Genomic DNA, 22,238 nt, shown 5'->3' with positions numbered 1-22,238 from the left:
TTCATTACGTCCGAGACGTTTCTAGGACCTCCCCAAGAATAGATCTTCATTAATCAAAGAGTATATGAAGAACAGACAACAACATTTAAGAGCTTCTAGCTATAAACTATTCACATCATGAAACATCAACCTGTTAGACTGGATGCATTATTACACGCTATTTAACTGCAGGACTGAGCAGAATGTTTTTTGTAATGACTGAAGTGCAGGGTATTTGTATGTTTACAAGAAAGAAATTTAAAGCATTAAAACTTTGTAGTGCGAATAAAAACATAAATAAAAATAAAAAGTACATAACAAAATAAGCTCAATTCATTAAACCATGTACATGTACAAATTCATATTTAATAATTAAAAGTATTAATGAAATTAAGTATTAATGAAACAAGTCACATATGAGAGTTTAAAGTCCCCACGAAATCAAAATTGAATTTTCTTAGCTTTAAGATGAATATGTTAGCCTTAAGGTTATCTGTAAGCTCCAAAACAATGACAAAATTTGCATTTAGGAGATATAAGCATTTAAAACATACAGTTTCTAACTTCCACCAATATGGATCAAGGATTTTAATGACATCACCCTGCACTTCAGCTTCTCAAACTTTGTCCAATCAAATGCTCTCTAGAATCCAAAGCTTCCCGCCCCCTACACTATAAATAGACACTGAAGCTGTGGCTGAAATCGGACAATTGTTCACAGAATTTGTATTTTCTGTACGGTGAATGGGACATAGTACACTATATAGGGAATAGGTAACGATTCAGACAGTGTAAATATGCATTCTGTTGTGGCGAATGAAGTCTGGTTTTGCTTTGTCACACAAACCGCTACAGTATGCACACAGCCTGCATCGAGCGGATCATATGCGCAACTTGCCGCAGACCACAAAACGTATCGGACACATTTAAATTCTACACAGAATGCTATTTTTTTATATCAATGATGTGATATGGATGAAATAGTGGCTGTTATATGCTGTCAAATGCGGCCTTATCCAGCCGTGATATAAAGGAACTCTATTGGCTATTTTAAAAAAGGGGCGGGGCTGTTGATATGCCCCGCCCTGTCTTCTTTTTACAGTTGAAATTACGTCAACACATAGAATAACGCAGCTTGTTTCAAAGCACTTTAGTGAACCTTTAATGCTTCATAATGGTGCTAGCGATGGATTAGTACATGTTGTATTATCGTATGTGTACGATTCAATTTTTAAATATAGCCAATATCAGTATATTGTGACACCCCGACAAATAACACGATAACGATATTTCGTTTTTTAAATATCATGATTATCATGATGTCAAAAGGCACTTGTAGCACATAATCAAATATTGCCAAATATTTAATAATATTGTAAAATCAATATTTCATGCCTATTTATGCATTTATTAGCCATGTAAAAAGCAGGATAATATACAGCAAGCCTGTCATCATCACTAAATAAACCTCATTCAGTATGATACAACAGTTATCAGCATCTAAGAGTTTACTTCTGCAATAATGACTAGCTACATATGTATAATTCCTGCCATATTGTTCTTCAAAGTCCAAAGTTAACAGTAGTTAAACTTTTACCTATATAATAATGCTAACTATAATCAGGAAATTAGTAAACTTTAGCATCTCACAGCATTTTTGTAGAAGAAGTAGAGGATCATGTTGGCGAGACGAGAGTAACACCAATGGCCGTGAACCAAGAGCAGCTTCTGCAGGTATCGAAACCGTGGCAGGGCAAAGTCACTGGCCATTACCGCCTATGAAAACAATGTGAACAGAACAGTAAATGTTAATACAAGTTTAACAACAATTTCTGTGCAGTTTAAATTATTTACACAAAGCAATAGACTACACTAGTGCATGAATAGGCAAAGCTTTAAAAGGGAACCTTGGGTATTAACTTGTATGGGTTTATATAACATAAATGATGTCTCTTACTGAAATAATTAGTAGAAAACCCATTAAATATTTACGTTTTTTTATACATACTTTGGACTATGGATGGTGCCGTTATTTTGATTATGTAAAATGGTTGCACTCAGTGAGCTATTGGCACTACCCGTTGCTATTTTTACCGCAACACAACTCGGAAAATAAAATACAGAGTTGTGCTGCAGTAAAAATAGTAACAGGTAGCACCAGCAGCTCACCGAGTGCAACCATTTGACGTCATCGAAATAATGGCAACCCCCATAGTCCAAAACAAGTATGAAACAATGCAGATTTTGTAAAATAACATTAATCTTTCATGGGGTTTCTACTACATATTTCAGTAAGAGACTTTTGAATTTTGTATATTTCTGCATAAATGTAACGCAAAAATCATCAGATTTTCACACAAGTTCTTAAAGTTGACAAAGAGAATCCAATCAAACAAACAAGACAAAAATATATACTTCATCATTTAGTTATTGAGAAAAATGATCCAGTGTTAAATATTTGTGAGGTGCAAAAGTATCTGTTGTGATCCCTTTTTGAAGCAATAACTGCTGGTAACGTTTTTTGTAACTGCTCATCAGTCCTGCACGACGGAATTTTAGCTAATTCTTTAGTACAGAAACACTTGAACCCTGTGATGTTGGTGGGTTTCCTCCTAAGAACTGCATGCTTCAGGTCCTTCCACAACTTTTTAAATTGGTTTAAGGTCTGGACTTTGACTTTTTTCTTGTTTGTTCTTTGTTCTTGTTGAACCATTTTTTGACTTGTGCGCTTGGGGTTGTTGTCTTGCTGCATGACCCACTTTTTCTTTAGATTTTAGTTCATGGACAGATGTCCTGACACTCTCCTTTAGAATTTGATTTTGATTTAATTCAGAATTTATTGTTCCATCAATGATGGCAAGTCGTCCTGGCCCAGATGCAGCAAAACAGGCCCAAACCATGATACTACCACCACCATGTTTCACAGTGTTTTTCTTTCTCCAAACATAATTTTTATTTAAACCAAAAATTATATTTTGGTCTCATCCATCCAAAAAAACATTTCTCCAATAGCCTTCTGACTTGTCCACAGGATCTTTATCAAACTGCAGTCAGGCAGCAGTGTTTTTGGAGAGTTGTGGCTTTCTCCTTGCAACCCTGCCATGCACACCATGGTTGTTCATTGTTCTCCTGATCTACATCTTGCTTTGGAGTGATCTTTGTGGTCTAGAATTTCCTCCATTTGTACACAATCTGTCTGAGAGTGGATTTGTAAAGTCCAAACTCTTTTTCTGATTTCCTTAAAGATCTCCTTTGTTTGTGCCATGATTCACGTTCACAAACATGATCAGACTTTAATAGATCCCTGTTCTTTAAATAAAATAGGGCATAAACTGACACCTAATTGTCATCCTACTGACTGAAAACACTTCTGAACAGACAGACTCTAATTTCACCTTCAAATGAACTGCTAATCCTAGAGATTCACATACTTTTGCAACTCACAAATATTTAAATCTCTGGATAATTTTTCATAATAAATAAATGACAAAGTATATATTTTCATCTCATTTGTTTAATGGGGTTCTCTTTGTCAATTTTCAAATCTTGTGTGAAAATCTGATTAACTTTTTGGTCATATTTAGGTGGAAATATAGAAAATTCTAAAGGGTTCACAAACTTTCAAGCAGCACTGTATGTTAAATACTCATAAAGGTAAAAGAGCTTTTAAAAATAAATTGAAATATGCACTCCTTTCATAAACTGTTACATGTTGTTGGTTAAAGTGTTCAACCACATTTATATAAAATGGATTTTGACAACATCTGCCTTGGAGTCCAAGATCTATCAAGTGAGACACACATACAAACATGGTGGCATGGCATCCATATACATTCACAAGACAAAAGATTAACATCAGCCTGGTGACAAAACACTTGTGAGGAGATTTTTGCATAAAAGAATTATGAAAAGCCTTCTTGGCTGTGAAATCTGGTGAAAACGATTCCCCCGTCCATCACCCATCTATTCTTTATCATACGTTTTCGACAGCTGCATGCGTCAGGCAGTTAACATGTCATCTATCAGCATGACAGATACCGCCTTGTCGGCTCTAATGGCGTTTGGGATTTTAATCAGTTACAATTGGCCTGACAGTGGCATCAGCTATGTTCTCCACCCTCGTTGTCATTCAAGAAAGCATAAAAAAAAGCAGGTGAGATCAGTTATTACCCTACTACGCTTGGTACATTATGGTCTACGGTACAGAGTCATAAACAGATTCTCATTAGGGTTGTTAATACTGAACGCTGACCTCAACGAGATCTCGGATAAGAAGAGCACTTTGGCACACAGCGGAGAGTGGTGCCTCATTATGTCCAGATCTTGCGCTGAATTAATTAATCTGCATGACGCATGAGACAGAGCGTCAAACAGATGAGCTCATGGTGCTTCCTGTCTCTCTTCTCACCTTAACCGGATGTATATTATGTAGGTCCGCCACTGAGAACAGTGCTGAGGGGGCTGGGTAAGCGATTCATGGGGAAAGTGAAGATTTTCTGAGAAACCAGAATGAGATGAGGCTGTTCCCAGAGACGAACAAGTGGAGGGTGCTTTATAAATGAACCGCTGAAGCGTATCGCACAAACAAAGCTAAACTGCTGCCACTGCATACAGTGCATTTAGGTTAACTATTCTTTTAAAAAAAAAAAAAAAAAAAAAAAAAAAAAAAAAAAAAATTCTCAATACATGAGGGGAAGAGTCAGTTTTTCAACTGGTTCTGCTTTAAGATGCAGATTTTAAATCAAGTTAGTACAGTACACAAAATTCTATACTGAAAAAACTAACAAAACATCCTAAAATAAAGCATTAAAATTGATGAAATAATTGCATACTTCACATCAGATTCTAGTGGTCCTTGTTTAGCATTTTTTTTTTAAACAGTGGTTTTAAAATTCATATCCAAGTTGTAACTGAATGCAATTTATACTGAACACATGTACACTACTGTTCAAAAATTTTTTCAGTAAGTTTTTTTTTTTTTTTTTTTAAAAAAGGAAATGACTACTTTGGTCACGCATTTGTTTTAAGGTCCAGTTCTTGCCATTAACAAACCAATAACTACGGCTTTCGATTCAATAAACTCCTTATTTGCTGCTTATTAATAGTTAGTAAGGCAGCTGTTAGGTTCAGGTAATATGTTAATAATAGGCATGCTAATAAGTAACTTGTTAATAGTGAGAATTGTTCCCTATACTTAAGTGTTACCATTACTTTTATTAAAAAAAGATATAATAAACTCAAAAGTGATGGTAACAATATTTATAATGTTACGAAATTAACATTCTTCTGTTCTTTTGAACATTCAATTGATCAAAAAAGATCATAAAAAGTACTTATTAGTTAACTGTCTTCAACATTGATAAGAAATGTTTCTTGAACAAGAATAAATAAAACTCTAAAATATTTTAGAATAGTACACAGTTATTTTAAATTGAAAGATTATTTCGTAATATTGCAGTTTTTACTGTATTTTTGATTAAATAAATAAGGGTTTGGTGAGAAAAAAAAAAAAAAGATGCAAAAAGAAAAAAAATCATATTAACCCTAAACATCAATGAATTTATCATCATATCAGTTATCCAAAAATGTATATAAAGACTACAGAATTGTTTAAATTTGTCAAGCACATGAAATCACATTTTTGTGACAGATGTTATTTAGTACTGTATGCATGCATGCATGCATGTTTTTTTTTTATAGTATGCACTACCAGTCAAAAGTTTTTGAACACTAAGATTTTTAATGTTTTTTAAAGAAATCTCATCTGCTCACCAAGCCTGCATTTATTAATCCAAAGTACAGCAAAAACTGTACAATTTTTAAATATTTTTACTATTTAAAATAACTTTTATATTTGAATATATTTTAAAATATAATTTATTCCTGCGATTTCAAAGCTAAATTTTTAGCATCATTACTCCAGTCACATGATCCTTCAGAAGTTTTTCAAATATTCTAATTTGCTGCTCAAAAAACATTTATTATTATTATTTTGTTGAAAACAGCTGAGTAAATTTTTTTTCAGGTTTTTTTGATGAACAGAAAGTTCAGTAGAACAGTATTTATCTGAAACAGAAATCTTTTGTAACATCATAAATGATCTTTATCATCAATTTTGATCAATTTAAAGCATCCTTGCTAAATAAAAGTATTAATTTCTATCATTTCTCCCCCCCTTGATTTCTGAAGGATCATGTGACACTGAAAACTGGAGCAATGAAGCTGAAAATGTAGCTTTGATCACAGGAATAAATTACATTTTAAAATACATTAAAATAGAAAGCAGTTATTTTAAATAGTAAAAATATTTCAGAACATTACTGCTTTTGCTGTATTTTTGATCAAATAAACACAGGCTTGGTGGGCAGAAAATACTTTTTTTAAAAGCATTAAAAATCTTACTATTCAAAAACTTTTGACTGGTATGTACATACTATACCACACATAGTTGCTATAAAACAATGGCTTCTAAATTTATATTTGTGCTCAAACTGTGTAATTTATGCTGTTAAAAAACTAAAATATGTAAATATACTCAATAATATGGTTAACAGCATTTAATTATTTGCATTTAGGGTTGTTTTCCCTTTTGCTGACCTTATCAGAAGAGACTGCAACTCATAATTGGGTCGTGAACCACAAGCTGAGAAGTAAGGTACCATTTATTAACTGTCTGAGTACAGGCTGTCTCCGTATCCTGGCCAAAACATCTTCATAAAATATGAATTATGTATATCCAGAACCTTGGCGCATTAACTCTGCAGTCCTGCATTGCAATGCACATTCCTCTCGTACTCGACACTTAAGGCAGAGTGTGAAATGTGGTCACAATGTGTGGCTCTAGATTCATCCACAATACGATCATCTCCACCATCCTCTTTCAAATACCCTTGTCAGCATTACATTCCTTGATCTTTTCAGTTTCTCCTTACCTGCATGCCCTCCTGTCCAGAGATCCCCACGCCTACATCAGCCACTTGGATCATACTAACATCATTAGCACCATCACCTAGGATGAATAAGAGAAAGAGGGACAAAAAGGTGAGTGAGTTATCAATTCTGTTTCACTTTGCACAATGTCAGCCTGCATTAATGCAAACATTGCATCAGCAGCAAAGTGCTCTGCTGGCAAAAATAAACAACATAAATTAAACGCAAAAGAGCCCAGAAACAAGCTGCGGTTTCTGAAATTAACTGGAACGACACAGTGCATTAGCAGGGTGACATGACTTTACATCAATGTCACCTTTTACACACTCATATAGTCTGAAAAATGCTTACTACAAAGTCAAATCACAAAGGAACCCAAACAGGGGTCAGTCATGCTAAATTTGGCATTCCATTCATCACTTCACTTTCTCAAGTCTGAGATGCAAATTTGTATAGGAATGTTTAACTAGGATAGGATCTAAACATTTCAAATTAAGTTGTAGACCGAATATTTTGGCTTTGTTTCATTGTTTTATATAATAGAAGAATACCGTAAAACTATTAAACTGAAACTTCAACAAAAAAAAAAGGTACAAAGACAAAAATGTTGGATTTAAGCCCTGTCTGAAAGTAAAACTGAAGGCTTTTTAAAGCTTGTTTTTTAATGGTTATACAGCATTTAGCAGGGTTAGAGCAGACAAATAGAGCGGGAGAAGGGGTTGTTTGTGTTTGATTGTTCAGTGTGACATCATGAACATTAGGAAACATTATGACTCTAAACATACATAAATCATTTTTGATTGTCTGCTGCATGAAAACCCTCAGTCCAGACAGTTAGAAGCAATAAGTTACACTGTATTTTTAACATTTTTAGAAAATTTTGTAATACTTGAAAATAGAATAGAATAGAATAGAATAGTAAAACAATTTAGCATTTTTTAAAATGATTAAAAATTTAGTATGACCACCCCTTTATTATAAAACAGACTGAAGGACTACAGAAATTTGGTGGATATCACTAAAAAAAAAGCTCCCGGAGAAGTTATAAAATAAATAAAATATTATAATATGAATTAAAATATTTCAAAAATAAATTACATTTTTATAATAAAATAAAATAAGATAAATTATAAAAATAAATAAATAAAATAAAACAAAATAAAAATAGCATTTTTTTTTTTTAAATAATCACTAAATATCACTAAAAACAGCTCTGGAGGAGTTTAAAATAAAATAAAATAAAATAAAATAAAATAAAATAAAATAAAATAAAATAAAATACCTCTTGGAGCAGTTATAAAATAAAATAAAATAAAAATAGCATTTTTTAAATTGAAATCTAGTCTGACTGTCCCTTTATTATAAAACAGACTGAAGGACCTACTAAACTAAACTAGAATTAAAAAAAAAAAAAAAGCACTAAATATCACTAAAAAAGAGCTCCTGGAAAAATAAAATAAAATAATTAAATAATTACAGTCTAGTCTGACTGCCCCTTTATTATAAAACACACTAAAGGACTACAGAAATTTGGTTGATACTGCTAAAAAAGGGCTCCTGGATGAGATAAAATAATTTTTTTTTTTTTAAATGAAAATCTAGTCTGACCGCCCCTTTATTATGAACATGAGAATAAATGTTGAAAATGACAACACAATTACATGATAAGTTTGTCTGAAACTTCTGGATGGTGAGAGTACTTCAGATAACACATAATGTGTGTTCAAGGATGTTTATCTTGGACCTTTGAATATGCCTTGAGGTGGTTTTTAAATCATCCTCTGTTGCCTGAGGCATTCGGCACAGCACTGACTTGACCCCAAGCAATCATCAAAAGCTGACTTTCAAGCTATAAAGCTAGCAGGCTTTGAAGTATATAGAAAAGTAATAGCCCGCTGAGACCGTCAGTCGCCTTTGTCCAAACTGAAACAAACAAACATGGCAGCCAAATTCAACAAGACCACCTTTATTTGAAGTACACCAACAAAGCAAATAAGCGTAGCGTGAGAACCGGTAACATCTGCTGCGAACGTGTCTGTACACCATAAATGTCCGTTCATTAGAGTCATGCAGAGAAGACAAGGCTCCAATTCATCCTGTAATGAAGTGTGTCAATTTCGAGGCAAAGAAGTTTATTTACAGCACCGCCGAGGGTCGTTTGAGCACTCCCTCTCTCATTCTCATCCAAAATGACAGTGTTAATGTTAAAAAAAACCTGTTCCCGTCTTTCCATGAGGCATAAATGAATTACAAAATCTTTATTAAAGCGAGGGGGAAATGACCTGAGGTAACCCGTTCTTTCTGCAGGCAGGTGGCTCAGTCTTGATGCACCTTGCATCTCTCTCTCTCTCCCTAAAGCCATCTGGATAATTAGCCAGAGTGCTGCGTAGGCTTGTAAATGTGGCATTCTGCGCTGGGGAAAGGACAGACACGTGCTGTCCAGTCACCACTGAAATGTTTACTTGGCAACACTGGGAACCATTAATCTCCAAATTCGACTTGCCAAGCAAAAAGTAAGAGAAACAACAAAAAAATAAACATCTATGCTACCCATTTTGTGCTTTTTATAAAGAACCAGTTATTGCTTAAAGGGACAGTTCAAGCAAAAATGAAAATTCAGTCATCATTTACTCACCCTTGTGTCTTCACAAACCTATTTGAGGACATATTTTGTAGTTACAGTGAATGGAGACTGAAGCTTTCAAGCTTAAAAAAAAAAAAAAAAAAAAAATGCAAAAGTTCATAAAAGTGGTCCATTCAACTTTGTATACATTATTATGTATTGATAATCTTGCCACTGAGCTAGATTCAAAAGGGAATCATTCAGATGAGTTTTGTGAATGGTTTAAAAACCATTCAGGGCTCGCAAAATCACTAGCCCGAACCTTGAATGCCTGATAAAGTATCGTTTATGGAACTATGGACTATATTTTGGTCGTTTCAAAAGACCCATCTAGTGGCAGAGAATGAATTTGCATTTTCAGGTTGCCTGTCTGCTGTTTTTGTTCAGATCAATGCGAAAATCAACCTAAAGGTCTAAACAATTAAGACAGTAAAATATACATTTATGCTTTAAAGGAGAAGTCCACATCCACAACAACAATTTACAGATAATGTACTCACCCCGTTGTCACCCTAGATCATGTCTTTCTTTCTTCAGTTGTAAAGAAATCTCGTTTTTTGAGGAAAACATTTCAGGATTTTTCTCCATATAATGGACTGATATGGTGTCCCGAGTTTGAACTTCCAAAATGCAGTTTAAATGCAGCTTCAAATGACCCCGATGCGGTTGTCAAAGGAAGAAGGGTGAAAAATCCTGAAATGTTTTTCTCAAAAAACACAACTTCTTTACGACTGAAGAAAAAAAAAGACATAACATCTTGGATGACAAGGGGGTGAGTACATTATCTGTAAATTGCTGTTCTGGAAGTGGACTACTTCTTTAAATTACTATAATAATTTGTGCGTTTGACTCATGCCTTTTCTTAAATTTGTTTTAAACCTGTATCTGAACTGTAAATCATGCCATTTTAATATGCTGCCATAGACATTGCCCAACCCTGCTCATATAGTATTAGTTTTCTGCAGTTTTTGTGCAAGTCTTAAAAAGGGTCATCAAAAGCCTTAAAGTGATTTTTAAAAATTCCGCAGATACACGTATAAATAGTGAAGTAAATTTCCTTCCTTGCTACACTACCAGTCAAATTTTTTGAACAGTACGATTTTTTAAAGAAGTCTCCTCTACTCACCAAGCCTGCATTTAGTTGATCCAAAGTACAGCAAAAACAGTAAAAATTTGGGTTTTCTATTTTAATATATTTTAAGATGTAATTTATTCCTGTGGTTATAGATGAATTTTTAGCATCATTACTCCAGTCACAGAGCACAGGCCGGGGTCTAATCAACCCTGGTCGGGTCGCCTGGGTGAGGGTGTATGATATTCAAAAGACCCAAAACGACACTGAGATCCCAGGTAATATCACTGATGATGTGCCCTAATATAACATTAAAAAAATATTTCTAGAAGCAGTCACATGATCCTTCAGAAATCATTCTAATATTCTGATTTGCTGCTCAAAGAAAATGATTATTATAACAGCTGAGTGGAATTTGTTCAGGTTTCTTTGATGAATAGAAAGTTCAGAAGAATATTTATTAATTAATTTCTATAATTCCTTTCCCTAAAATAAATAAATAAATAAATAAATACTGATTCCAAGCTTTTGAATGTTATAGTGTATAATGTTACAAAAGCTTTTTATTTCAGATAAATGCCGACCCTTGGATTTTTCTATTCATGAAGGAATCCCCTCCAAAAAATGTACTCAATCATTTTAAATAACAATAATAATAATAATAATAATAATAATAATAATAATAATAAATGTTTCTTGAACAGCAAATTAGCATATTAGAATGATTTCTGAAGGATCATGTGACATTGAAGACTGGAGTAATGATGCTGAACATTTATCTTTGATCACAGGAATAAATTACATTTAAAAATAGATTCAAATAGAAAACAGTTATTTTAAATAGTAAAAATATTTCACAATATTACTGCTTTTGCTGTACTTTGGATCAAATAAATTCAGGCTTGGTGAGCAGAAGAGAATTCTTTAAAAAGCATTCAAATCTTTTGACTAGTAGTGTATTCATTGATATATTGTAATACTGACTGATATATTGTAATTCATTGACATTTCAAGTCCTTTCCAATTGTCTACATTAGAGGTCGACCGATTATCGGCCCTACCGATTATTGGCGCCGATATTAAGCATTTTCACGATTATCGGAATCGGTTATTTTCAAAACCGATTTGCCGATAAAAATAATTTATTTTCGAAATGCGCTCTTTGGCTCCGACGCAGCCTGTCAGAGCTCACCACTCTGTGCCCTAGAGCAGTCTCCGCCCACCGCGCATCAGATTTGTTGGAAGTCGCGAGTCCGACCAATCAACTCCAAGGCTGAAGGAAGTGAAGAAACAGACAGAACGCGCTTGCTGGAGCTGCGTGCAGCGTGCGGCAGTAATCACTTGTCTCTCAAAGGTAAGTCAGCAGCAGAAGTTGATTGTGTTTTAGTAATTCACAATCCTTTACGGTGAAGTTGCAAAAACACCTCAATGTTATCTTGATTTCCCGGATGCGGAAAACACGGACGGAATCGCGGAATCCAGTCATATAAATGGAATGTACTGTATACTGTTAACACTAAATGCCACGGAATTTTTCAAAGTTTGGATGAGTCATCAAAGTTTGGATGAATTAATCAAAAGTAGGACCGTATACTAGAGGTCTGCATTCCCGCGGGACTCGACCAGATTTTTTGCGACGCGGGAATAAATTTACAAACAAAACGCGGTAGCGGTCGGTAACTCTGGTGTAATTTGGACGGGAGCAGGCGGTGTAATAATCTCCTTTTCCCGACGTCCTTTCTGAACAGCATGTCTGTCCTTTAGTCTTTGGCTTTACTCATTCTTATAGAGCACCTGTACGGCCTGCGCTCATGACTGTTATGCACGCATGGACTGCGGCGCATTTTATTGGCAAGGTCTGTGCACGCAGGATTTGCATAACGGTCATCAGAGCGGGCTGTACAGACAGAGGATGGCACATGGCCGAGCAAAGTGTGGATGCGCTGTCCTTGAAGGACGTTCAGCTTGGACTAGAAAATGGTCAGTTTACTGTTAAGAAACCGACATCTATCATTTAGTCTATTACTACTTGTTGTTGTATTTATATATATTTTCCTTTGTGGGAGAGACGCTGAAATCGACGTCGGGACATTTTTTCGTTAAAAGTTATTTAATTTCGTCATGGCTACAAGCCAACGGATTTGTTCTTTTGCTTATAATTTTAAATGGCAAATGTAATTTTTGTTTTCAGCTTTTCCTAAGCTACTGTGTTGACAAAAAATGTGACATTTGTATTTTGACACATATCGGTTCAAAATATCGTTTATCGGTGCATTTGATCTGTAATAATCGGTATCGGCATCGGCCCTGAAAAACACATATCGGTCGACCCCTAGTCTACATTTAACATATTTTTATGTGGGCTAGTTACATTTATTTCAGGCTACCAAAATCTAAAGAGTGCCTGCCCAAAAGGCAACCAGGCAGGAGTTTTTAAATTTTGCGAGCCCTGTGATTGCTACCAGTCAAGGCATATTTGACGATTTTAAGCAAAAGCCCATTTTGTTTTGACAAAAATTCTTCCTTCATTTTTCCTCAGAAGTCCATCTTAAAAACATGTATGAATGGACCTTGTGAATAAAATATTTGCGTAGTGAATACATGTCTTTACAGTCACTTTTGATCAGTTTAACAATTTCTGATTTTTTTTTTTTTTTTCCAGAAAACCTTTGAACAGCAATGTCCAAAATGATCATCTTTTCTTTTGAAGGAGGGTATTAAAAAGCTTCCAAGGCTTCAGTCTCTGCTTATGTAACTGCATGGAAAAGAGCATGGAAAACTTTTCAGGGCTTGGAACAACGTGAGGATGAGTAAATGCCGCCATCTTCAATTTTGGACAAGTTACTCCTTTAAACAGAGCACGGCATTAGTACCGTGGAACACAGTTAAGTCAAAGACTAGAGATATACAAAGAGAGTTCACTCCTATTACTTATGAATGGGAGAAACTGCACAATATGGTGGAATAGCCCCGCCTTCTGAATAAAACAGCCAATCGCTGATTGGTAAAGTCATTGTATCACTGCAGGGGCCATTAGAAGCTCCAGTTCCCATAGAAAACTGAGACTCGCACTTATGCATTGGCTGCTCTAGCCTGAAAAATACGCTAAGGAACATTAAGCATAAGGAACAACAATCATGGGGCAGTTCATTAAAGATTTTGTTGCTGATTTGAAATATATAATTTAATTACAGATTAATGAGTTTAGCGGGCAGTTTTTGAGATTTCAGGATTCACCCATTCATTCAGACAGGACTTGGTTTTGGATGCCCAAAATAGCTGGCCGAAGGCGTTGCAAATATGGTGTTTCCTTAAAAGGGACTTTGGTGAAGTTCATTTGTGTGTAATTGTCTTAGTTGCAGTTGTGTAACGTTTATGGCCACTAGGGGCTCATCATTTCCAGACTGGGTTTTAAAATGTACTTCAGTCAACAAATTAAACTAAACTAAAACACTGTTGAAAACCCACTTGAGAAAGAATTTGCAACAAACACTAGAAAAGAGATAAATCATAAAAACGACCAAACAAATTCACCACTTACCTATTGCCAACGTCATGACCTTGAGCTTGTTACGCACTAGTTTGACCACCATGCTCTTCTGCAGGGGCGTCGAGCGACAGCATAGAACGGACCTGCAACTTCGAGCCACAGCCAGGAACTTGTCCTCCAAACTCTTGTCCAGTGCATAGGCCAAAGTTCGGCCGTCGATCACCAGCCCGAGCCGGTGCACCAGGAAAGGGCTGGAGTGGCCGGAAGAGGCCGGAGAAGAGAAGTGGATGCCAGCATAGTCTCTAGCTACTTGAGGATCTGGTCGAGGGTTGCAAAGGAACTTGGCCTGGATGTAGTGCAGACTGTTCTCGAGCAATGCAGCACAAGCCTCCTGGTAAGAGTTCACAAAAAAAAAAAAAAAAAAAAAAAAAAAATTTCAGTAAGGTCATTAAAGGACACAAAGGAAAAAAAGATGATGACTCAGCTCAGAAATGCAACAAAACAAATCACAATTATGGTAGAAATTATATAACAAATTTACTGTACCAAATGTCTTTTATTTAAGGGATACTCCACCCAAAAATGAAAATGTTGTCATTGTTTAGTCACCTTCATGTGATTCCAAACCTTTATGGACTGACTTTCTTCAGCGAAACTAAAAATCACTGAGAATTAGATTCTCAAAATATCTTCTTTTGAGATCCAAACTGCTTGGCTCCCAACATTCCTCAAAATGTCTTTGTTCCAAAGAAGCAAGTTGTATAGCTTTGTAATGACATGAGGGCGAGCATATGATGACTATTTTTATTTTTGAGTGAACTATCCCTTTAGGCAAGAAAACTGTTCTGACTAATGGAGCGAGTCAGTGATTAAGACATTCCTGTATGACAGCTCTTTGCCTGTGTGGTTTTTCAAAACAAAACTCATGTGGATGCTTCACGTGTTCTCAGAGGAGACGAAATGAAACATCACGAGAGCTCACTCAAGCCAGTCCAGCTGTTCTGTGGGGGAAACATCTACATTCTAATAGTGGACAATGCCATGCAGGGGAATACGCATATAATTTGATATATGGGTGTTTCCTCAACTATAGGCACTTTTGACACTAAGTCTAAATAAATATAATATGGACTTTTTGATGACTGATGCTGATATATTAATATATCAATGTAAAGTCAGTTTAATGTTATGATTACAGAAAAAACAAAAATGTACATGGGCAAATTATTTATATAAACATTGCAATAAAGTTTTTGAACAGGAAATTTTTTTAAAGAAGTCTCTTCTGCTCACCAAGCCTGCATTTATTTGATCCAAAATACAGGAAAAATAGTAAAATGTTAAAATATTTTACTATTTAAAATAACTTTTCTATTTGAATATATTTTTAAATACAATTTATTTCTGTGATCAAAGCTAATTTTTCAGCATCATTACCCAAGTCTTCAGTGTCACATAATCCTTAAGATCCTTCTAATATGCTGATTTATTGTTAGTGTTATTATTGTTGTTATTTTTTCATCATCATCATCATCATCATCATCATCATTATTATCATCATCATCATTTAAAATTTATTTAAAACTTTTTTTCAGGATTCTTTTGAATAGATCAGTATTACTCTGACATAAAAGCTTTTGTAACATTATACACACCATTCAAAACCTTGGAGTCAGTATAAAAAAATATAAAAAATATTATATTATATTATATATATATTTTTGGGGAAAGAAATTATAGAAATTAATACTTATTTAGCAAGGATGCTTTAAATTGATCAAAAGTTATGATAAGGACATTTATAACGTTTCAAAAAAATCTATTTCAGATAGATGCTGTTCTTCTGAACTTTCTATTCATCAAAAAAATTCTGCTCAGCTGTTTTCAAAATAATAATACATTTTTTTGAGCAGCAAATCAGAGTATTAGAATGATTTCTGAAGGATCATGTGACTGAAGTAATGATGCTAAAAATTCAGCTTTGAAATCACAGGATTAATTGACATTTTAAAATATATTCAAATAGAAAAGAGTAATTTTAAATAGTAAAAATATTTCAAAATTTACTGTTTATGCTGTACTTTAGATAAAATAAATGCAGGCTTGGTAAGCAGAAGAGACTTCTTTAAAAAAAAAAAAAAAAAAAAAAAAAACATTAAAACTCTTTGACTGGTAGTGTAAAAATGTCCATTTTGATTTCATTGCGACTTAAATTTAAAGAGAACACACACCACAATTAAATTAATATTAACTAATATTATTTTTAATTATTATTATTATTATTATTAATATATTATTTATTTATTTATTTTTTTCAATACTTTATAGTGCCTGTGCTTAGTTGCTTTCGTTCTCAGTGCTGTCAATGTAAAAGTCTTGCTTTCAAAACTTATCGGCCAAACAGAAAATCTCATCGGTGGTTGCTGATAACTAAACTAACCACTAATTTTCATTTCTCTTTAATTTTTTATCAAAATGAAAGCTTAAAACGTCCACACATGGAAAACATTTGATAAACAAATACCAACAAAGGAAAAGTGTTGAGATTAGTTAGTTATATAATTATACCATTTTAAAAAAAGTAATCGGCCCTTGGGAGATTAAAGTGCTTGTAGTGGAAAAAACACTCATATTGCAGATAAGAGAAGGAAGGAAAAAAAAAAAAAAAAAAAAAAAAAAAAAAAAAAAAAAGGTACAATAGTGGGAGAAATGGAACTACAGTTTGTGTTTTCAACTGGAGCAATCAGGCCTACAAGTTATGGGTAATACCTTCAGACATTTCTGTCATTCCTGGTAGCAAAAAGCAAAACAAGAACAATGATCAAATCAGAGAATAAGTAATTAAAACAAGATCAAACAGAATGTACCCCAAAGATATAACAGAATTATAAAAAGCCTTTCAATCCCTTGTGAAAACCGATATTAAACATCTTCCAAACTTTGCAGTTGTAGGCAAGTTGTCAGCTAGACTGGGGCAGCCTGAGAGCAATAGTAATTTTCTTTTTAATAAGACATGTGCGAAACAGTTCCCCATAGTGTTGGGAACACTCAGACATTTCAGGAAATCAATTCTTCCAAACATTTCAAATTTAAACAAATTGGTTCTCAAATTCAGTTTAGTGATTATTTGTGGCCTTTGTGGATTATGTGATTAACTGCAGAAGTAACTAACAGATCAACTCTTTATCAAAGCAGTCATTAGATGTAGAATGAGTCTCACTCAGTCAGCATTAAGAGGGAGAAGAAAGTGAGGAGAAAGAGCAGAACCTATGAGGAGAGACTGCAGTAGTGCACGCTGGGTGTACCTGTGATTCAGCATTAAGAGTGATTATCTCCTCCTCTGGGTCTAGAAGTTTGCAGGCGTAGGCAATGTTGATGGCAGTCTCTTGTTTATCTCCTGTCAGCACCCAGATCTGAAGGCCAGCTTTCCTCAGAGAGGCGATGGTCTCGGGAACCCCATCCTGAAGCCTGTCCTCAATACCTGTCGCGCCTATTTCAAAAGACAGACAAAAAGATTTTATGCATATACTTGTGTTTCGAATCCAGAGATATTAAAAGAATAGTTCACCCAGAAATGAAAAATCTGTCCTCATTTATTTTCAAGCCTGCATGACTTACTTTCTTTAGCTGAACAAAAGATATTTTAAAGAATGTTGGTAACCAAACAGTTGCTTTCATGGAAAATAAAAAAATACTATGAAAGTCAATGGGAAGCAAATGTATGGTTACCCATATTCTTTAAAACCCCATCTTTTGTGCTCAGCAGAAGAAAAATGTCATACATGTTTTGAATGACATCAGGGCAAGGGTTCATTCTTGGGTGAACTACCCCTTTAACTCCAAGTGTAAACTAGTTCTTAATGGACTAAGAGTGCTTTAGGAACTATTATTACCCAGAAGTTGGAGATTTGTCTCTAGCCGTAATGCAGACTCAAATAACAGCTCCTCCCTCCTCTGTATGGCTGTCTCTGCTTCCAGGTGGTGTTGTAGCCAAGTGGCATACTCCTCCTTACTGAGCACCTGGATCAAATAAATACAGTCACATCACTAATAGAAGTGCAACATCAGCTCAAGTAGTTCAATACATACTTTTTGCACTAAATGAGTTTTGATACAGCAGTGTAGTAGTGCATCAAAAAGTTTTACTAGCAGAAAAAGAGAGAAAAAAGGTATTCTGGTTGCTGGCTTAAAAAAAACAAAAACAAACAGGTGGAAAAAATAAAACTAACACAATAAGAGGCTTGTTAAACTTTAAGCAGCTCCATTTATGTATGAATTCACACTTAACTGTGTGAAAAATAATTGTATGCAAGCTGTTCAAAGCTGCCCTTCTGTTAAGGTGACTATTTAGCAACAGTGGTAATGAAGCGTGCCAAAAAGAAGAAAAGATAGAATTCATACTTCTATTAAAATATATAATAAGTGTTAGATCGTAGCTGGGCTTTAGTGAGAAAACTGGAAAAATATAACATGGTTTGTCGGTTAAAAATCTGATTGGTTACGACAGCTGAAATCTGCATCAGTAGGAAACGTTGTGAAAGTTTGTTGAAAAATTTGGGGGAAAAAAACAAGAACAACACATCTTATCACATCATATGGCAACCAGACTCCCACACGGAGCTCAAGACACTGAGTTAACAAGTAGGAGAAAAGAGTGAGAGCATATATTACTATCCATGAAAAAAGAAGAGAGAAAGAGAGATGAGGGAAAGATGGACAGAAAGTGAGAGATTGAGAGATCTGTCACACAGATCAACACTGGGGGGAACAAAAAAAAAAAAAAAAAAAACATACAATTTTAATGCAAACACTTTTTATCTAGTAAAGTCCAACCAAATGTGCAAATGACAAAATAAACATTAGGGCTGCCAACTGATTAAAGACTCACATTAAAGATTAAATTAAATATATAATATATCAAATATAGGGGTCGACCAATTATCAGCGCCGATATTAAGCATTTTTATGGTTATCGGTCATTTTCAGATCTGCCAATAAAATACTGTCGATAAAGTTTGCCAATAAATATCTGTATCGGGCCTGAAAAATACATATTGGTTGACCCCTAATCAAATATAAATATAAATATAAATACAAATATAAAAAAAAAAATTATATAAATATATATAAAGAAATAAATTCACACACATGGATGTATATATTACAAAAAAATATGGTATGTTTAGATTTTAAATATATTTAATATAATTTATATGAATATAAATATACACATACAAATATATATTATATAAACATTTATTTTGGATGCATTTAATCAAATGCAAACACTTATCTAGTTACTGAGAGTTTGTGTTACCTTTTTGGCAATACAGAGTGTCCTGAGACCATCTGCAGCATAAAGATTTAAGTAGTTTTGAGTTTTATACAAGATTTTCCTTTGTCGCTTTCCTTTGCAATCATCTGCAATACAAAAACAAAGAAAACATAAGAAAATTAGACAATCCTTCAAAATATTCTAACATTTAGAGTAGGATTTATTAAACTAATATTAAACACACACACAGTGTAAAAAAAACACATACTGTAAGCAGACAGCTAAAATAATCACTTTAGCCTCTTCAAGGATGGTTCTCTATGTTGCCATTGGCTTCCTCAACAAGGCCATTAGATTTAATCAGGATGGCAAAGTGTTTTGACAGGTTGACTGGATAAGCTGGCTACGGAGCGTTTTGAGGTTTATCGCTCCCATGTTATTGCTCAGTGCATTGCTTCCTGGCAGGAAAAGCAGAACAAACTGTTTGGGATGATCACTTCCCAACATGGACGACCATCAGCCAAGACGAGGGGGCGAGAGTGCCAAACCTCACATTTTCACCGAATGATTCATCACCACCCCTGCAACTGTGGGACGACTGGACCTGTTTTTTCCAGACACTGATGCACTGACGTAGGTATTAAATGTTCTTAAACCTATAGATAAATAAATCCCCATATATCATGCCCTGACATGACTCTTCAAAATGTGAAAAGGAAAACTGTATTAAAAGTCTTTTATAACATGAACAACAGCATTTAAAGAATATGTGGGCAATTATGTCCACAGCTCACGCCGTGTGGGACGACCTAGGAGCCAAAGTTTAATACTACTGAATGTACAAAAGTAAGTAAAAAGTATGTGCAGAGAATGTTGAAAGTTCCACAGAGCCATAGAAGATAAACAAACAAGCCAGCAAACATGCAAATAAATAAATAAATACATACATGTAAACAGCTAAAGTCCTCACTTTTAAAACACAACAAAGAACTACTTCACCCAAACAAATCCAAACTCAAAAAACCCATCCCAAACAAACACCAAAAAGAAACTAAAATACAAAAAAAAAAAAAAAAAAAAAAAAAAAAAAACCCAAACACAAACACCAAAAACAAACCAAAACACAAAAAACAAACCCAAAACAAACACCAAAACACAAAAACCAAATAAAAAAAATAAAAAATAAAAAAATAAACAAACACAAACAGACAAACAAACAAAACTAATAAACCAAAACACACATAAAACTAACAAAAAAAAAAACAAGCCAAAACACAAAAACCAAACAAAATACAAACCAAACCCCAAAAACAAACAAAAATACAGAAAAAAAAAACAAACAAAAAAAAACAAAAACAAACCAAACCTGAACACACCAATAAACAAACCAAAATTCACAAAAACCAAACAAGATACAAACCAAACCCAAACAAACACAAAACAACAAAACACAAAAATACAAACAAACACAAAAAACACAAACCAAAACAAAAATACAAACAAAAAAACTAACCAAAACACCAAAAAACAAAACAAAAACAAACCCAAACAAACAAACACCACAAAAACACAAAAATACAGACGCCCCCCCAAAAAAATAAATAAAAAACAAACTCCAAAAACAAGCAAAAACAAGCAAAACATAAATAAAAACAACAGAATGCCTAGACATGGTTATTATGTTGTATTATATAATAACTACCAACTTTAGTCTGGAAATTTATCCAGAGAGGCGGCTACTCAGAAATTACGCATCAGTTTCATATTACTGAGAGACGGAAATGTCTGCCATTCCTCTAGCAAAACATGGTGTCCTTTCCAACATCTGTAATGGAGCACACTTTGGTACATTTTTGTCTATGACTTTCATTTTAACACGTTACATAAACACACAGGTATTGTTTATTTTTCCGAATCTTTATGGTTGCCTGGTCAAGTCAGCTTTATGTCAATGAAGTTACAACTTCAAAGTTACAACAATTTACTTGTCAAAGACTTGAAAGCTGTGGCTCAGGTTGACACCTGTAGTCTGTTTTTTGTGCATTGTGTCATTAGACAAGCATGGCAAAAGTCCCACTGCTTCTGAATGGAGCTATTGTACCTTAAGTTGGTCTGCTGGGCTAATTGGAAGCCCACACCCAGAGGTGAACAGTGGCTTAAGATCCAAAAGTACAGGAATATACACTGAGCAATTGTGTGTCTATGTGCATGAAACAGTCTAGAGTCTGTAGTGAGGCACAGTCTGGGTGTGTGTTCCCAGTCTTATGCTAACTAACCCCAGCATAGGCTGGACACTAATAAACCTGAGGTTTTTAAACATATTTCCAGACTGCCAGCTAAACACGTGGCAGAAAGAGGAAATTACACAACTTCCTAAGTACTTGCAAAGGCACTAGAAATACTTGTGATCCATTTATCTAAGGGGAGGAAAAAAAATAATAATAATAAATCGCAATCTCAGTTGCACAAATCTTTCAGAGAAATATTATAATTCCATATTTTTGGGAAAAAAAAGATAGAAATTAATAATTTTATTTAGAAAGGATGCTTTAAATCGATAATGCTACAAAAGATTTCTGAACTTTCTATTCATCAAAAAACCCGAAAAAAAAACTACTCAGCTGCTTTCAACATTAATAATAATAATAATAATAATAATAATAATAATAATAATAATATATTTTTTAAATCAGATATTTGATTTTTCAAATCAGCACCAAACAGAATATTAGAATGATTTCTGAAGGATCGTGTGACTGGAGTAATGATGCAAAAAAATTCAGCTTTGAAATCACAGGAATAAATAAATATATAGAAGAAATAGAAAACAGTTATTAGCAGTTAAACAGTTAAATAGCAATAATGTTTC

The 22,238-nt window shown here is 34.1% G+C and overlaps 1 protein-coding gene across 1 annotated transcript in view; it reads right to left on the bottom strand.

The window, feature by feature from the left end:
• Nucleotides 1-22,238, bottom strand: part of atp10a (ATPase phospholipid transporting 10A) — a 65,905-nt gene that overhangs the window by 13,799 nt on the left and 29,868 nt on the right. Inside the window, exons 11-16 of the mRNA XM_051113566.1 lie at nt 19,412-19,515; nt 17,988-18,114; nt 17,400-17,584; nt 14,146-14,485; nt 6,912-6,988; nt 1,630-1,755 (exon numbers count right to left, since the gene is read on the bottom strand). Of these exons, the coding sequence (XP_050969523.1) occupies nt 1,630-1,755; nt 6,912-6,988; nt 14,146-14,485; nt 17,400-17,584; nt 17,988-18,114; nt 19,412-19,515 (959 nt within the window). The remainder of the gene's footprint in view (nt 1-1,629; nt 1,756-6,911; nt 6,989-14,145; nt 14,486-17,399; nt 17,585-17,987; nt 18,115-19,411; nt 19,516-22,238) is intronic.

The sequence above is a fragment of the Labeo rohita genome, chromosome 6 (assembly GCF_022985175.1).
Source record: "Labeo rohita strain BAU-BD-2019 chromosome 6, IGBB_LRoh.1.0, whole genome shotgun sequence".
Lineage (NCBI taxonomy): Eukaryota > Metazoa > Chordata > Actinopteri > Cypriniformes > Cyprinidae > Labeo > Labeo rohita.
Note: the sequence above shows the minus strand (reverse complement) of the source record. Positions and strands in the feature narration are given on the sequence as shown.